Source organism: Pteropus vampyrus, unplaced genomic scaffold (assembly GCF_000151845.1).
Source record: "Pteropus vampyrus isolate Shadow unplaced genomic scaffold, Pvam_2.0 Scaffold335, whole genome shotgun sequence".
In the NCBI taxonomy this organism is placed as follows: Eukaryota; Metazoa; Chordata; class Mammalia; order Chiroptera; family Pteropodidae; genus Pteropus; species Pteropus vampyrus.
Genome location: NW_011889116.1, coordinates 1,199,103 through 1,216,863, shown reverse-complemented (window position 1 = coordinate 1,216,863; position 17,761 = coordinate 1,199,103). Strand labels below are relative to the sequence as shown.

Sequence of the window (17,761 nt, the reverse complement as noted above, 5' to 3'; positions counted from 1 at the left end):
ATTGCATATTTCTATATCTTTAAGCTCATTTTCTGGATATTTTTCATTTTCTTTTTGAGCTGCCTTGTCTCCTTGGTAGTTCATGGTGTTTGATGGACTATTGCTCTGCCTGGGCATCAATGGGAATGTACTCTCCCTCTCTCTTTTTTTTTTTTTTTGAAAAAGAAAATTTATTATATAGTGATCTCTTTTCAGCAGGTTAATAAGAAGAGGTTTTTCTTTTGGTTTTCAGTATGTGATGCCCAAGCCTCCTGGATCTCTGCTTTGAGGTTAAAAATGCACTTTATTTTAGAGTGGGAGGATGTGATGGGTGACAGGGAACCAAGCATCTGAAAATGCTCCAAAGTCTTGTTACTGCCCTAACAGTCAGATGCAATGCTTCACTGCTTCTTTCTAAATCAGCCTGACTAGCTGGGAGTGGGGTGGATTAGGAGATGCCAGCTATGTGTGTGACTCTCTTCCAGTAATGCTGCCCCTCAGATTTCAGCCGTTTTGTTTCTATATAACTGCCCCTATCACTAGTACTAGCTGCAGTGTATGTTACAGTTCTGATTGCACAAATTCTCCTGGAGCTCATTGCTAGTTCTGGGAGGATGTGAGGGGCAGAGGGTATGCTCTTGGATGGTGGGGTAAGGTGGCCAGGCTCTGCGACTCATCATTCTGCTTGCCAATGGTGGTTGCTAAGATACAACTATTGCCCCTTTGCACTCAGTTTCTGCCCTGCTCTCTGCCCTGTTCACTGGGTTCCACTGCGTGGAATGTGCTGATCACTCAGGCAGCACTGTTTCAAGGCTCCAAAGAGCCAAGAATCTGCCATGTAAATTCTCCCTTCCCCCTCCTACAGGGAGCTCCAGGCTTTGTTCCACATTTCCTTTGTTCCTCTCTCCTATTCCACCTCCTTGATTTGTGTGATTGGTCCACCTTTGGATGCTCTGATGTGCAGATTTCTCAGATATTCATGTGTGCAGACTGGGTGTTATTTCCTGGATGGTAGGTGTTCAGCTCATTGTAATTTAAAGGGGAGAGATCAAGGAAGATACTCCATGCCTCTATGACTCTGACATCAATTTCTCACTCTGTCTTTTGTTTGGAGCATTTAATCCATTTACATTTAAAATAATTGTTGATAGATATGTAGTTATTGCCATTTTATTATTCACATTTTTGTTTTCTTCCCCCTCCTCTTCTTCTACTTAAAGAAGTTCCTCTAGGGAGAGGTGGAAAAAATGGCAAAGATGATAGAGGCTTTGTTCATCCCTCTTGTGACCAAATCAAAGTTGTGACAGAAACACGGAGCAAACAGCAAGCAAAGTCACCTGGGATCTATATGAACAAAAGTACTACAACTAGGGAGGGAAATGAGAAATCACCCTGCAACAGAAGAAGGTAGGAGGGGAGAAGATGTGAGGCTGCCCGGTCTCCAGTGGCTGACTGGGACAGAGGCTGCGCAGCTGCAGCTGGCAGCTGCAAACGCCTCTTAAAGGGGCTGTGTCTGCAAGGGGACTTTCACAGTGACAGACCTGCTTGCTTTGAGCACCAGCTCGCTTTGAGCACCAGTGCCTGGTTGGCTGCTTGGGGGTCACCAGGGACTTCCAAGGGGAAACTGAGTTGTTGGAGTGAGGGCTGGAGGTGAAGTTTTCTCCTGGGCAGAAGTGCTAGTGATATCCATTGCTCCTCTGTTAAGCCTTCCCCGTTCTCAGTGTGTGGATGCAGAGCCACCATAGCTGAGACATCATCAAACTGGAAAACAGAGGTCGCTCCGCCCACAGGATTCCGTGAAACTCTGCTATCCCCAACTGGCAGCCTCACCCAAGCTACATCCAGTTGTGTCCTTGGTGAGTCTGTTGCTCCTTGTTGAGCCAGCTCCAAGACTCACACTGGTGGCAGCTGACCTCAGTTTCTGGCATGGTCTCTTAAGGCAACTATAAACACAGCACCTGTGGATTGCTTGCTGAACCTTAACAGGTGGCCGTGGAGGGACAGGCTGGGGCTAAAATTGGCCTGTAACTGAACCCCTCTCAGGACTGTGCTTCTGGACACCTACTACACAAAGCCATGCTAATAACATTGGGAGACTTAAGAGCTTTGCTTAGTACATAGGAACAGACTCATAAAGGCAGCCAAAATGGGAAGACAAAGAAGCAGAAACCATATGAGAGAACAGAAGAGAGATCCAGGAATAATGGAGTCAAGCAATCTAACAGATGCAGAGTTTAACACACTAGTTATAAAGATACTCAATGAACTTAAGGGAAGTGTAGATGAACTCAGTGAGAACTTTAACAAAGAGATAAAAAAAACATAAAAATGGAAATGGAAATTATAAAAAAGAACCAGTGAGAAATGAATAACACATTATCTGAAATGATGAGTATATTAGAAAGAATCAACAGAGTAGATAAAGAAGAGAATTGAACTATCAATATAGAGGATGGGGAAGCGAAGGACACTCGATTAGAATGGCAAGAAAAAAGATGCCAAGCCTATAATAATAATTTAAGGAGCCTATGGAGCATAATTAAATGCAAAAATATCCATGTCATTGGGGTACCTGAGGGAAAACAAGACATTGAAGAGCTATTTGAAGAAATAATGATGGGAAACTTCCCTAACCTAGTGAAGGAAGTAGACATACAACCAGAGGAAACTTAGAGAGTCCCAAAAAAGATGACCCCAAAGAGGCCCACACCAAGACACATCATAATTAAAATGCCAAAGGTTAAAGACAAAGAGAGAATCTTAAAAGCAGCAAGAGAAAAGTGGTTAATTACCTACAAGGGAGCATCCATAAGACTGGCAACTGATTTCTCAAAAGAAAATTTGCTGGACAGAAGGGCTTGACACAAAATGTTCAATGTGATGAAAATCCAAGATTTACAACCAAGAATACTTTATCCAGCAAAACTAGCATTTAGAGTTGAAGGATAGCTAAAGTACTTCCCAGACAAAAATATGCTAAAGGAATTTATCAACATCAAACCAGTATTACAGGAAATATTGGAGGGACTTCTTTATGAAGTAAAAAAAAAATGTATAGAAAACATGAAAAAAGATTGGTAATAATGACATTCCTATCAACGAGTACCTTAAATAGAAAAGACAGAGTGGTTGAATGAATAAGGAAACAAAGCCCCTACATATGCTGGCTACAAGAGACTCACTTCAGATTAAAAGACACACACAGACTAAAAGGAAGGGGATGGAAAAAAATATTGCTTTCATGGACCAAGGGGGTATTGCACTGAATAAAATAAGTCAGATAGAGAAAGACAAATATCTTATGATTTCACATACATGTGGAATCTGAAGAACAAAATAAACAACAAAAATGGAAATAAACTCATAGATACAGAGCAAATTTTGAGAGCTACCAGATGGGAAGGGCGGGGGGCAAAAAAGGGCAAATGGATTAAGAAGTACAGATGAATAGTTACAAAATAGTCATGGCTATATAAAATGTAGCATAAGGAAAATAGTTAACAATGTTGTAATAATTATGTAAAGGGGAAGAGAGGTACTAGATTTAGTGGGCTGATCACTTGTGAGCTACATAGATCTCTAATCACTGTGCTGTACAACTGAAACATATTACTGTATGCCAATTATAATTGAAAAAACTCATTGAATTGTACAATGTAAATACAAGCAACCATTTGACTATTATATTTCAATAAAGCCAAAATAAAAAGAAATTCCTTTAACATTTCTTGTAATAATAATCCAGTGGTAATGAACTCCTTCAGCTTTTCCTTGTCTGGGAAGCTCTTTTTCTGTCCTTTGATTCTAAATGATAGCTTTGCTGGGTAGAGTAATCTTATTCGTAAGGTTCTTGCTTTTCATTGCTTTGAATAATTCATGCCAATCCCTTCTGGCCTGCCAAGTTTCTGTTGATAAATCAGCTGACAGTCTTATGGGAGCTCCCTTATAGTTTGCTAACTGCTTTTATCTTGCTGCTTTTAAGATTTTCTCTTTGTCTTTAGCCTTTGGTATTTTAATGATGTGTCTTGGTGTAGGCCGGTTTGGGTTCATCTTCTTTGGGACTCTGAATTTCCTGGGTTTATATGTCTATTACCTTCAGTAGTTTAGGGAAGTTTTCCAACATTATTTCTTCAAAAAAGTTTCCAGTTCCTTGTTCCCTCTTCTCCTGGTACCCTTATGATACAAATGTTAGTATGCTTGATGTTGTCCCAGAGACCACTTAAACTACTCTTATTATTTTTTGGATTCTTTTTTTCTTGTTGTTGTTCTGATTGGGTGTTTTCTGCTATTTTATCTTCCAAATGGCTGATTCGATCTTCTGCTTCTTTTAATCTACTGTTGATCGTCTCTAATGTATTATTCTTCATTTCAGTTATTGTAGTCTTCATTTCTGACTGGTTCTTTTTTATGTTTTCTATCTCTTGTTAAAGTTCTCACTGAGTTCATCTATTCTTCCCCTAGGTTCATTGAACATCCTTATAACCAATGTTTTGAACTCTGCATCTGGTAGATTGCTTTTCTCCATTTTGTTGAGTTCTTTTTCTGGAGCTTTGTTCTATTTTTTCATTTGGGACATGTTTCTTTGTCTCCACATTTTTGTTGCCTACTTGTGTTTGTTTCTATGTATTAGGTAGGGTTGCTATGTCTCCCAGTTTTAATAGAGTGTCCTTAATAGAGTGTCTGCGTCCTGTGGGGTTTAGTGGTGCAATTTTTCTGGTTGTCTGAGCCGGGTTCTTCAGGTGTGTCGTTTGTATGGATTGTGTGTGCCTTCCTGTTGTAATTGAGCCTTGGTTGCTGTTTGCATGTCAATGGGAGGGAATGACCCTTGGGTTGATTGTTTTTGAGAACTGGCCAGTGACTACAGTCACTACAGTGACTATTGTATAGGGTCTGACCCTACAGAGCAGGGTTAGCTCTGGTGCCTTCCCAGTCTTCCCTTTGCATGTGTCTTCTTAGAATGTGGCCTCCAGTGGTGCTCTGGTTGGTCTGAAGCCCACCACAGAGCATGCCGGTACAGGGGCCTCTTGGGAGGGTCTTACCACAGGCCAAGTTCAGCTGCAGCCTGTGCCCTGCCTGGGGCCATCTGGCATTAGCCACCAAGGAATCTACAGATTGCCGCCATCCACACTGGGCTTGGAGGTACCTCAAGAGGCTAAACCACGAACAGACCGGCTGCTGCTCTGCAAGAAGTACAGGACATATCAAGGCCAGATGCTGCTTGTTTGGGTTTTGTGGACCTTTGAGAGATTTTAAGAAAGTCCTCGGCATGAGTCAAGACAGGCTGTTTTGCATGGAAATGCCATTGGAAGTGACTTGGATGGGCCTGCCAGTTAGGAAGCATAGAGTCTCAGGGAATCCCCAGGGTGAGGCAACCAATGTTAGCTAGGCTGATGGACACTCAGATGTGGTCTGCACACTGAGAGGAGGAAGGGCTCAGCAAAGAAACAATAGATCCTGCCAGCACTTCTGTCTGGGAGAAAGGTGCCCCTCTAGCCCCGGTCATGAAGCCAGACAACTCGGTTCTTCCCCATATGTTCCTGGTGCCTTTCAAACTGCTGCCCCAGTGTTGGAACTCAGAGCCAGTGAGTCCATCCGTGAATAAGTCCACGCATGTGCCCTTTAAGAAGAATGCCTGGGACTCCAGCCATCCTCTGTCTCATTCAGCCACAACCTCCACTGGTTTTCACAGCCATAAGTTGTGAAGACTTCTCTTCCTGGCACTGGAACCCTGGGCTGGGGAGCCTGGTGTCAGACTGGGACCCCTTGCTCTGAGGGGACCTCTGCAGCTGAGATATCTCTCCTGATCCTTAACCGCCACACGCAGGTATGGGACCAGACTGTTCAGCATCTCTGCCCTTCTTACCATTCTCAAGGTGGCTTATTCTTTGTGTCCTTAGTTGTAGGACTTTTCTGTTCAGCTAGACTTCAGATGTTTCTCAATGATGGCTATTCTATAGTTTAGTTGTCATTTTGATGTGGTCAGTAATTGTTATTTTTAGAATATAATGATTACTTTTCTCATTTTAGTTAGGTTTTGAATGAGCCCATGTGTCAAATTCCAAGGTGATTGTAGCTTGGTGTACTAGATTCATATCTACAGAAATTATCAACAAGATTCCAAACAGAATGTTAAATAGGTTTATGAGGTATGGGGGAAAACCAACATTAGGGTTAGCCTACATTAATAATATTCAGACTATACCTATTCACTACCTATTCATTATGCTCATTTTATGGTCAAGGATTCCTTTAAATATCTGAAAGCTATGCACTGTGTCCCCAGAAAAATGCCCATAAACACATACATGATCATTTTAAATAAAATCTCAAGGAGGATCTGAAACTCACACATAAAACCTCTAGGGGTCTCAAGAATCTATTTTCAAATTCTAATTCAGAAAGTTTTTTTTTTAATTTTTAAATTCAGGTATACTTGATATATAACATTATATTAGTTTCAAGTGTAGAACATAATGAATCAATATTTGTACATATTTTGAAATGGTCAGCACAATAAGTCTAGTTAACATCTTTCACCACACATAATTACAATTTTTTTTCTTGTGATGAGAACTTTTAAGATTTATTCTCTCAGCAACTTTCAAATGTACAGTACAGTATTACTAACTATATTCATCACACTGTATATTAAATCCTCAGGACTTATTTATCTTATAACTGGAAGTTTGTACCATTTGACCATCTTCACCCATTTTGCCTTTGGCCCATGCCCCTCCCCTCCCATCTGGCACTCCCCAATTTGTCTTCTGTATCCATGAGTTCAGGGTTTTGTTTTTGTTTTTGTTTAATTCCACACAAAAGTGAGATACAGAAAGAATTTTTATCTTAGTGGCCTGGATGACTGCAAAGCCAACATTCTCATTTCAGACTTTGGTCTGCCCTTGCTCAGTAATCTTGTGCACTTTGCTTTTTAAAATAACTTTTTAAAATAACTTAAAAAAAAAGAAACCTCCCCTATCCCTAGATTATAAGAATGACATTTCTATTGCAGAAAATTTGGAAAATATAGAAATATACAAAGAAAATAATTAATTACCTGTAATTTCACACTCCCATGTGAATGACTGCTAATAGTTTACTGCATTTCATTCCATTCATCTTACTTTATTTTGGCATAATCTGGGTCCATACATTTAAAGAAGACAATAACTAAGATTGTAGTTAAAGTTTTATGTCCTACTTTTTTCAGCTAATGTTTTATCTTGAGCATTCCTCATGTTATTAAATATTCTTAAAATCTGGATTTTAAAGGTTGCATAATATCTTCCTACATGATAAAGGTTAATTAATACTTTCTCCTATTGTTGGAAATTAGAGTTTTGTTTTCCATTTTTCTTTCATATCTCCTTTTGTTGAACATTTTTGTAAATAAATATTTCCTTAGTATAGAATTCTATAAGTGAAATTACTGGGTCAAATGTTAAGAACATATTAAAGACTCCCGATGAAATTTGAGATGTTACTTTATAGTGCACAATGGTTGTAAAGATTTATGCTACCATAAACTAGTAGTAGAAGGGTCCATCCCATTCCATCTTTATCAGCATCGAGTATTACCATCGTTGGTAAACTTTTCCCATTATGAGAGTGGGAAAATGGTATGTTCCTATGGTAACATTTGCTTTTATTTAAATTTGCATTTATTTGATTACTAGTGAGGTTGAACACTTTTTTAAAAAATTTAAATTTTTTTTTAAAGTTTACTGGGGTAACATTTATATAATTTTCAGGTGTACATTATCATTTGACATCTATATATTATATTGTGTGTTTACCACCCAAAGTCCAGTTTCCTTCAACTACCATATGTTTGATCCCCTTTACCCACTTCACTCTCCCCCTAAACCCTATATTTGACCCTCTTTACCCTGTCTACTTCCCCCCTCCTCCCCAACTCCACTAGTAACCACTAGTCTATAGTCCATATCCATGAGTCTCTGTTTGTCTTGTTCATTTGTTGCTTTTACGTTTATATCTCACATATAAGTGATACCACGTGATTTTCAACTTTATCAGTCTGGCTTATTTCGCTTAGCATGATTATCTCGAGGGCCATCCATGTTGTCGCAAATAGCAGTATATCATCTCTTCTTATGGTTAAGTAATATTCCATTGTATATATGTACCACCGCCTCTGTAGCCAACCATCTATCGTAGGACACTTCGGTTGCTTGATGTCTTGGCCACTGTGAATAATGCTGCTATGAACATCGGTGTGCAAATATCTTTTCAGATATGGGTTTTCAAGTCTTTGGAGTAAATACCCAGTAGAGGGATTGCAGGATCATATGGAAGATCAATTCTTAGTTTTATGAGGAAACTCCATGCTGTTTTCCATAGCGGCTGTACCAATTTGCAGTCCCACCAGCAGCGTATGAGGGTTCCTTTCTCTCCGCATCCTCTCCAACATTTGTTATTACTGGTCATGTTGATTATAGCTATTCCAACAGGTGTGAGATGGTATCACATTGTGGTTTTGCTTTGCATTTCCCTAATAGCTAGTGATGTTGAGCATCTTTTCATATGTTTGTTGGCCATATGTATGTCCTCTAGGGAGAAATGTCTGTTCAGGTCCTCTGCCCATTTTTTTGATTGGAACATTTGTTTTTTGTTGTTATTGAGTTGTATGAGTTCTTTGTACATTTTAGATATTAGGCCTTTATCGGAGGTGTTGCTTGCAAATATATTTTCTCATTCGGATGGTTGATTCTTTACCTTGTTGATGACTTCTTTTGCTGAGCAGAAGCTTTTTGGTTTGATGTAGTCCCATATATTTATTTTAGCTTTTACTTCCCTTGCTTTTGAGGTCTAATTCATTAAATTTTCTTTAAGTCCAAGGTCCTTGAGTTTAGTTCCTATGTTTTCTTCGATGCATTTTATTGTTTCAGGTCTTATATTCAGGTTCTTAATCCATTTTGAGTTAATTTTGGTGTGTGGTTATAGACAACAGTCTAGTTTCATTCTTTTGCTGGTGGCCTTCCGGTTTTCCCAGCACCATTTTGAAGAGGCTTTCCCTTCTCCACTGTATATTTTTGGCTTTTTGGTCAAAGTTATTTGCCCATATAAATATGGGTTTACTTCTGGACTCTCGATTCTGTTCCACTGGTCCGTCTGCCTGTTTTGCTGCCAATACCATGCCATTTTCATTACTGTCGCTTTGTAGTATAATTTGAAGTAGGGCAGAGAGATGCCTCCAGCCTCATTCTTTTTTCTCAGGAAGGATTTGGCGATTTGAGGTCTTTTATGTTTCCGTACAAATCTGATCATTTTTTGTTCTATTTCTTTAAAAAATGCCGATGGGATTTTGATGGGAATTGCATTAAATCTGTATAATGCTTTAGATAATATGGTAATTTTATCTATGTTGATTCTTCCAATCCAAGAACAAAGAATATCTTTCCTTTTTTTTTGTATATTCTTTGACTTCTTTTAATAGGGTCTTATAGTTTTCATTACATATGCCCTTCACTTGTTTAGTTAAATTTATTCCTAGGTATATTATTGTTTTAGTTGCAATTGCAAAAGGAATTATTTTTTCCACTTCTTTTTCTGACACTTCATTATTAGAGTATAGGAAAGCTATGGATTTTTGAAAGTTGATTTTGTATCCAGAGACTTTACTGTATTTGCTTATTGTTTCTAGTAGTATTCTTGTGGAATCTTTATGGTTTTCTATATAGAGAATCATGTCATCCACAAGTAGTGACAGTCTGACTTCTTTGTTTTCTGTTTGGATGCATTTTATATCTTTCTCTTGTCTGATTGCACTCACTAGGACTTCCAATGCTATATTGAATAAGAGTGGCGATAGTGTTCCTCATCTTAGAGAGAAGGTTTTTAGTTTTTCACCATTAAGTATAATGTTGGCTGAGGGTTTGTCATAGATGGCCTTTATTATGTTAAGGTGATTTACTTTTATACCAATTTTGTTAAGTGTTTTGATCATTAATGAATGCTGTATCTTATCGAAGGCTTTTTCTGATTCTATTGATATGATTATATGATTCTTATTTTTTAGTTTGTTTATGTCGTGTATCACATTAACGATTTGCGTATGTAGAACCATCTCTGTGCCCTTGGGATGAAGTCTATTGGATCGTGGCATATAATCTTTATAATATGTTGCTGTATTCTGTTCACTAGCATCTTATTTAGGATTTTTGCATCTGTGTTCATGAGAGACATTGGTCTGTAGTTTTTGTTCTTTTTGTGTTATCTTTACCAGCTTTTAGTTTCAGAGAAATGTCTTCATAAAATGAGTTGGGAAGTATTGCCACCTCTTCGATTTTTTGGAAGAGTTTTAGGAGAATAGGTATTAAATCTTCTTTGAATGTTTGGTAGAATTCACTGGTGAAGCCATCTTTTACTTTTTGGTAAGTTTTTGATGATTGTTTTGATTTCCATACTGCTGATCAGTTTATTTAGATTTTCCAGTTCTTCTTGATTCAGACTATAAAGATCGTTTATTTCTAAGTACTGGTCCATTTCTTTTAGGTATTAAATTTGGTGTTATATACTTTTTCACAGTATTCCTGTATGATCCTTTGTATTTCTGCAATATCAGTCATAATTTCCCCTCTTTCATCCCTGATTTTGTTTATTTGTTTTTTTTCCTCTTTTTTCTTTAGTGACTCTAGCCAGGGGTTTGTCAATTTTATTAACCTTCTCAAAGAAACGGCTCTTTGTTGCATTTATTTTTTCTATTGCTTCTTTTTGTTTTCAATTTCATTTATTTCTGTTCTAATTTGGATTATTTCTTTCCTTCTGCTGACTTTAGGCTCCATTTGTTCTTTCTTTTCTAGATTTTAAGATGAAGCCTTAGGTTGTTTATTTGGGCTCATTCTTGTTTTTGGAGCTAGGCCTGTAATGATATGAACTTTCCTCTTATGACCAATTTTGCTGTGTCCCAAAAGTTTTGATATATTGTACTATCATTATCATTCATTTCTATGTATTTCTCGATCTCTCTTTTTATTTCTTTCTTGACCTAGTTATTCTTCAGTAGCCTGTTGTTTAATCTCCATGTAGTTGTGATTCTTCCTGCTTTCTTTTCGCAGTTAATCTCTAGTTTCAAAGCATTAAGGTCATAGAATATGGTTGGTATGATTTCAACCCTCTTATATTTGTTGAGGCTATCTCTGTTTCCCAGTATGTGGTCAATCCTTGAGAACGTTCCATGTGAACTAGAGAAGAATGTATAAGCAGCTGTTTGGGGATGGAAGGCTCTTTAAATGTCAATTATGTCCAGGTGGTCTAATGTGTCATTTATGGATGTTATTTCCTTATTGACTTTCTGTTTGGATGATCTGTCCATATCCGACCATGGGGTATTTAGGTCCCCTACTACCGATTGTGTTTTGGTCTGTTTCTCTCTTTAGTTATGTTAGTATTTACTTTACATATTTTGGGGCTCCCTGATTAGGAGCATAGATATTAATAAGTGCTATGTCTTCTTGGTGCATGATTCCCTTTATCAGTATGAAGTGTCCCTCAGTATCTTTCTTTACCTTTTTTTTTATTTCAAAGTCTATTTTGTATGATATTAGTACCACTACTCCAGCTTTTCTTTGAAAGCTATTTGCTTGAAATATCATTTTCCACCCTTTCACTTTGTGTCTATATTTGTCTTTGGAGCTGAGATGTGTGTCCTGGAGACAGTATATGGTTGGCTTTTGAATCATTCTGCAACTCTGTGCCTTTTTATTGGTAATTTCAGTCCATTTACATTTAGGGTAATTATTGAAATATGAGGTCTTCTTATAGCCATTTTATCTTTTGCTTTCTGGTAGCTTGGTGTTTCCATTGCTTCCTTGTCCTTGTGTTTCTGTTTTCATTATTTCAGTTGGCTTTTGTGGGTTTTCCCTCTGGTTCTTCTTGTTTTATGTTATATACTTCGATTCTTAATCTTTGGTGTGTGGTTACTATTATGAATATGAAAAAGATAGTTATATATATATACAGTTGTCCATTTTCATCTGTGCCTGCCTTATCTCCATTCCCCTTTGTGAATTTGGATCTTTGAATCTCCCCCTTTTCAGTCATTTATATCTCAATTTGTCCCTATGGATGCTGAACGTTCATTACTGTCTTGTTATAACAATTCTCTTCTTATTATTTAAGCTTATAAAGCCCTGTTCTTAGTAAAGCTTGCACTCCTGCTTCTATATGCCTGATAGTCACTTTACTCTTAATTATGTATTTTTTTTTGTCATTTTGTTTTTGGTGAACTGACCCCTTTCAATATTTCCTGTAGTGCATGCCTCATAGTGGAGAATTCTCTCAAATTTTGTATGTCTGGAAAAGTCTTATTTCTCCTTCATATCTAAAGGAGAGCTTAGCTGAATACATTATACTAGGCTGGTAGCTCCTTTCACTTAATAGTTTAAATATTTGATTCCATTCCTTTCTGGCTTTGTAAGGTTTGTGTTGAGAAGTCTGAGGGTAATCTAATGGGTTTTCCTTTATAAGTTACCTTTCTTTTTCTCCCAGGCTTCCTTGAGAATTCTATCTTTGTCGTTGATTTTTGATAACTTTAATACAATGTGTCTTGGTGAAGACCTTTTTGGGTTGAGATAATTGGGTGTTCTGTTGACTTCTTGAATTCCAAGCTCCCGCTCATTCCTTAGATTTGGGAAATTCTCATCTACTATTTGTCTGAAAATGCTTTCTAATCCCTGCTCCTTTTCTTCACCTTCAATAATGCCCATTATTCTTATGTTTCCTCTCCTGGTGGTATCAGCTAGTTCTTATATTTCTCTTTCATTATTTTTCATTCTTTGGTTTCTCTCTTCTTCCTTCTGATTTATTTCTAGATTTCTGTCTTCGATATCACTGATCCTTTCCTCCATTCAGTCGACTCTATTTCCCAAGGTTGTTATTTCGTTTTTCAACTCTTCCAGGGTGTTTTTTTTTTATCTCCAAAAGATCTATTGTGTTCTTTTTGAAGGTTCAATCTCCTTAATCTGCTCATCTAGTTGTTTTTTTAATTCTTGAAATTGTTGATATGACCCATTTCGGAACTCACTGAGCTTTTTCAGAAGTACCTTCCTGAAGTCTCTGTCATTTAAGTTGCATATTTCTAACTCTCCCCTCCAGAGTTTTACCCAGGAGATGCCATTTCTAGAACTCTGATAGAAACTCTACCTGATATCCACCAGACAAGTCTATTTGGACTGGTTTTACTTCTCACTTCAGTTGTGTATCTGGTAAATATTCTGTTAGAAACTGGTAAATGGAACAAATCATACACATTAAGTTGTGTGTCTAGACAACTTTAGTGGCTGTTATGAAAAACATCCATTGAAATCTATGTCTTAGTGTCACCAATGGAAGTGATTGAAAAGCAAGCACTGTCATAGATAAGTTTGTTTATATCAAGCCATGGGACTAGTTTGACTGCTTCTCACTGGAATTGGGTGGTTGTTTGTTGTTGCATTTCCACAGCTTAAAGTTTACCACATTTTTACTATGAGTGAATTTTTTCTATGAGTGAAGAAAATGCAAGCATTCCAGGCATCCCAGGCATGACACAGGTGCTCAAAGCAGACCTGGTCTCAATAATGACTGATTATTTCCTTCAGGCTGGCAGTTGCTCTGGGGATGATATTGAAAGTCACTATATTTGGAAAGCTGGTTACATCATTCTAACATTGGTTAATGTTTAAGAACGGACAGGCAGAGTTCTGTGTTGGTAGTAGGCTTGGTGCACTGTAGAAAGGAAATTTGGACTGAGAAATACCTGGTTAACTGTGGTGAACTGTGCTTGGTTAGGACTCGAAAACTCCCAAATCTTTAATTTTCCCCCGGCAGCTCTCTCTGAGCACCGGTAGCTCAAGTTCAGTATTAGCTTTTAGCCCTCTGGCCCTTCATATGTATTCATGGCAATGATATAATTCATTGACTTTTTCTTTTATGTTGTCTTTGTCCAAATGTCACCTTATGTCTCTCATCTTTCAGAGTGTGCCTGCCTGGTCTTTCCAAATGAAGTATAAACTACCCAAAAGCAGGAACTTGGATCAACCAGGTCGACCTGATAACTACCTCCAGGGCATGCCATGAAGGATTCTAGAGGGCCTCCTGACTAAAGACATTTCTCTACACAAACCTTGGTGTCTGAAATTGCTACTATTAGAGTAATTCAGCAGGGTAAGGACAAAAGAAGCTCCTATTAGACTGTTCATTTAAGGATCTTGAACCATTATCCATCATTAGCACCCTCTCTTGATTTAGTATATCATATAAGCTAGACAGTTACCTAGAAAAGTTTTGGAGAAATGGGACTTCAGATTAGAAATTCTCTGCAGTTTGCAAACATAAAACGAAATTTCTATATCTTGTATAAGGTCAAGCCTTACCCTCAGCCTTACCCTCAGTCTCCTTTCAAAAGCTGAAATGTTGCCTTTGTTTTGTTCCTTCCTCTGCCTCCACTCAATGAGGTTTACGTTGTGCTCTCCAGGCAGTGAGATGTTACACTTGCCCAGGGTTGGGTTGACTGCCCCAGCTAGGATGTGGGGCTCTGAGCTGAGGCTGAGCTCCATCCCGCTGGCAAAGGTGACACGTAGGGAGCCATCTGGACTCACCCGATAGGTACTTTGGATATTTTCTGTAGACAGAAGCAAAGGAGAAAGAGCAGGGAGAAAGGGAAGCACAGGAAGCAGAGAAGAGACAAATTAAGCTTTAGGAGGCAAGTTTGGGAAGGGATGAGCAGGTGGGATGCTGTGGACCCAACTGCCTTCTGGGCTAGACAACCACTCTGAGAGGCAGGCATTCCCTCTGTCCATTTGGGTTTTGTTATTTTCACAGTTGGGGTATCTCGTTTCTTGGATAAAAGACTCCTGTCTAATACTGCAGGGTGTTTTTTTTCTTTCTTATTTTTAAAGAATTCCCTCATTAACTCCTTTTTTGACTTGGTGGATTGGCCTCCTCACTTTGGTATGGTGGGAGCTAGCATAAAAAGAGTATCAAGTTGAACTAGGCATCTTTACTGCCTGGGGACACCAGCACAATTGCTGTACTCAACAAAATAGTAACACTGACAAAGGTTGCCACTGATTCTTTTAAGATGGATCTGAATGTTGGACAGTTCTGTGTCTGGCCCCACAACCTAAAAACAGAAGGAGTCCTTAATGACTAGGCAAAGAGAAAACAATTTCTGTGTGTCCACTTCCTTTTGAGCTTCCAAGACATTCCTTCTAAGTCTAACCTACTTCCTTCCTTCCTTCCTTCCTTCCTTCCTTCCTTCCTTCCTTCCTTCCTTCCTTCCTTCCTTCCTTCCTTCCTTCCTTCCCTTCTCCCCACCCTCCCTTCTTTCTTTTTATCTTCTGTTCTTTCTTACTTTGTTTTATTTGAATAGAATGAGCCTTTAATTATCTCATTTCATTTATATTCTTGCTCAGTGTGTATCCTAATTTACCCTTTTTATTCACCCATGTCAGCATGAATCTTGAATGTTAATCTCAGATGGGGCGCAGACTCCATTTCTTTGCTCTAACCCCTTCAGAACCTAAAAGAGCTTTACACACAGCTGGGTGCTAGGAAATGACTTGATGGAAGAGAGGATTTGGCAAGGATGTAACTTCGTGACTCCCACAGAGATGTAGCTCAAGGTTGCTATGTGAACTTGTGAAAGGGGTGATTTTGCCTGGGTTTCAGCCTTCATAGCTAAAAACTAATAAGAAGGCATCTTCTCAGCCAGAAGTGAATTCTATTTATTAATGGTGTACAGAGATTTGAGGGTAGAAGTTCAGAGCTATTATAGTCAGGCGAAGTTGGAAATATTCTTACCTTGTTTTAAAATATATATGGTACTAGTTGCTGTCAAGTTGGTTGACATGAGGACATTTTCACTGTTGGAAGTGTCTAGCTCCACTTTTGTCAGCTTCTCCAGGTCACTGTGGAAGCTGCTGACATCTCCAGTGGGAAATGTTGCATTGGTCAGATGTCCCTCGGAGTCATACCTGAGGAATGGAACCAATGCCAACTTTGAAGCCTATTGGCAGTGATAACAGGCCTTTGAAAATGAAAATCACTTGGCAACTAATGCAGTTTAACTTTGAGTGATAAGAAGGATTATTAATCTTGTTCAATAAGAAGAAAAGGTCGGAGAGATGATTAATCAAACAAAGGTATTTTTTGCAGCTTCTGAATTCTTGATGACTTCCTTGAGCTGTGCTGTTTTACAGAAAAAAAAATATATCTAGTAATGAGTCACCAGGATGTAAACTGATTTATGAATCGTGTCCTGCTGTGTGCAATGTTGCAGGGAGGCCTCCATTTGCAATTTGGGTCTATTTTATTAGATGCGATGGATGACAGAACCCAGAAGAGGGTGCTGTTGGCAAAGGAAACAGGCACAAATGAATGCTTAAAGCCTGGGAAGGGCAATAAACTGATTTTGCAATGTGATAGAAAAATTATATTTTCTACTGTTTAAGTTGCCAAATTTGAAATGAATGAATCATTCTTCCAACAAAATGAACAAGCACAGAAGATAATGTTCATTCAAACATTCTGCAGCCCTCTGATCTCAGTGTCACTTAATTTTTAAAAATCTTTTTGAGTATAGTACATAATGTGTTATAATTTGCTTATATGGGTAAGAGACAAAAATAATTAATTATCTGAGATAACAGGCAATAACTTATATCTAGAAATATAGTCGAGTGAATTTACTTAAAAAAAAAAAAAACAAACAAACATCAGAATTATTGGCAATCTCACTGTCCTCTAAATGAAAACTGCTTCCCTGAAGGCTTTTGATGTGGAGCTGTTCTTTTATTGCCAATAGAACCATGAAAAATAAACACTTCATTAAAAGTAAAGACATGCACTTAGAAACCCATCACTGTTTTCTTTTCAAGCTGCAAATTACAAAATATCTAAGCACTTTTATTTGCTTTTAAAATGTTAACCAATTACATTCTTTTAACCCAAAGTGATCAGGATACAGCCTGGATACAATGGTGGAGTCTGACTCGACTACCTCCTCCCTCAACAATTATGCAAAATGGTATAGTGACTCAGTGTTAATCTACTAGGTTTTAAAGAATTCAGCTTGGATTGTTGCTCAGACTAGCTTTTGGTAAGTTCAGAGAAAGGGGCTGGACTTGAAGAACTGAACTCGAAGCTATACACAATGCTGCCTCAACTTCAGTTCTGTGTGTACACGAGTATGTGTATGCGTGCACACACACATTAGCAATTAAAATAGACTTAGACAAATTTAAAAAATCAAATAGGTCATTTGACATCATAGTTGTGCCAAGCCCTAATTGTTTAATTGGGTGTACCCTTTGTTTAAATGGATTTCAGTCATAATGGCTGTTGGTGTGATGTTCTTATACAGCTAAGGCCTCATTATCAAGAAAAAGCCAAAAGATGCTGCTTGTGCCTAAGGTTAATGGCAAAATCCTCCAGCCTGCTCAGCCTGTTTGCCCAGGGCCTGCTTTGAGGCTCTGTGCCTGCAAGAAGAAAACCCTTGATGAGAAAGGAGCATGGAAAGGCTTGAATGCCTAGCATCGCCAAACTTTGTCTGCCTCGTCTTTCTTCCAGCAGAGGAAAATAACATCCAGCTTTGATTCTCCCAAAATGTCAAGCTGCTTTACCCTGCAGGGAGGAGTTTATAGGCAGCAGACAGAAGAAAACTGCTGTAGGCCTGCCTCATGAGGGAAACTGTGGCCCCACAACCTGGGTTACACAGGTAATTCCTCTCTTTCACATCCATTGCCAGCACCTCTGGTGACCCTTTCCTGATTCCTAAGAG

General features: G+C 38.4%; 1 protein-coding gene across 3 annotated transcripts in view; it reads right to left on the bottom strand.

Annotated features, from left to right (window-relative positions):
* TENM1 (teneurin transmembrane protein 1) overlaps window positions 1-17,761 on the bottom strand; it is a 745,224-nt gene that overhangs the window by 26,407 nt on the left and 701,056 nt on the right. For all 3 annotated transcript variants that reach the window (XM_011378218.2, XM_011378219.2, XM_011378220.2), the window contains 2 exons: window positions 15,784-15,956; window positions 14,367-14,602 (listed from right to left, as the gene is read on the bottom strand). In XM_011378218.2, coding sequence (XP_011376520.1) covers window positions 14,367-14,602; window positions 15,784-15,956 — 409 coding nt within the window. The remainder of the gene's footprint in view (window positions 1-14,366; window positions 14,603-15,783; window positions 15,957-17,761) is intronic.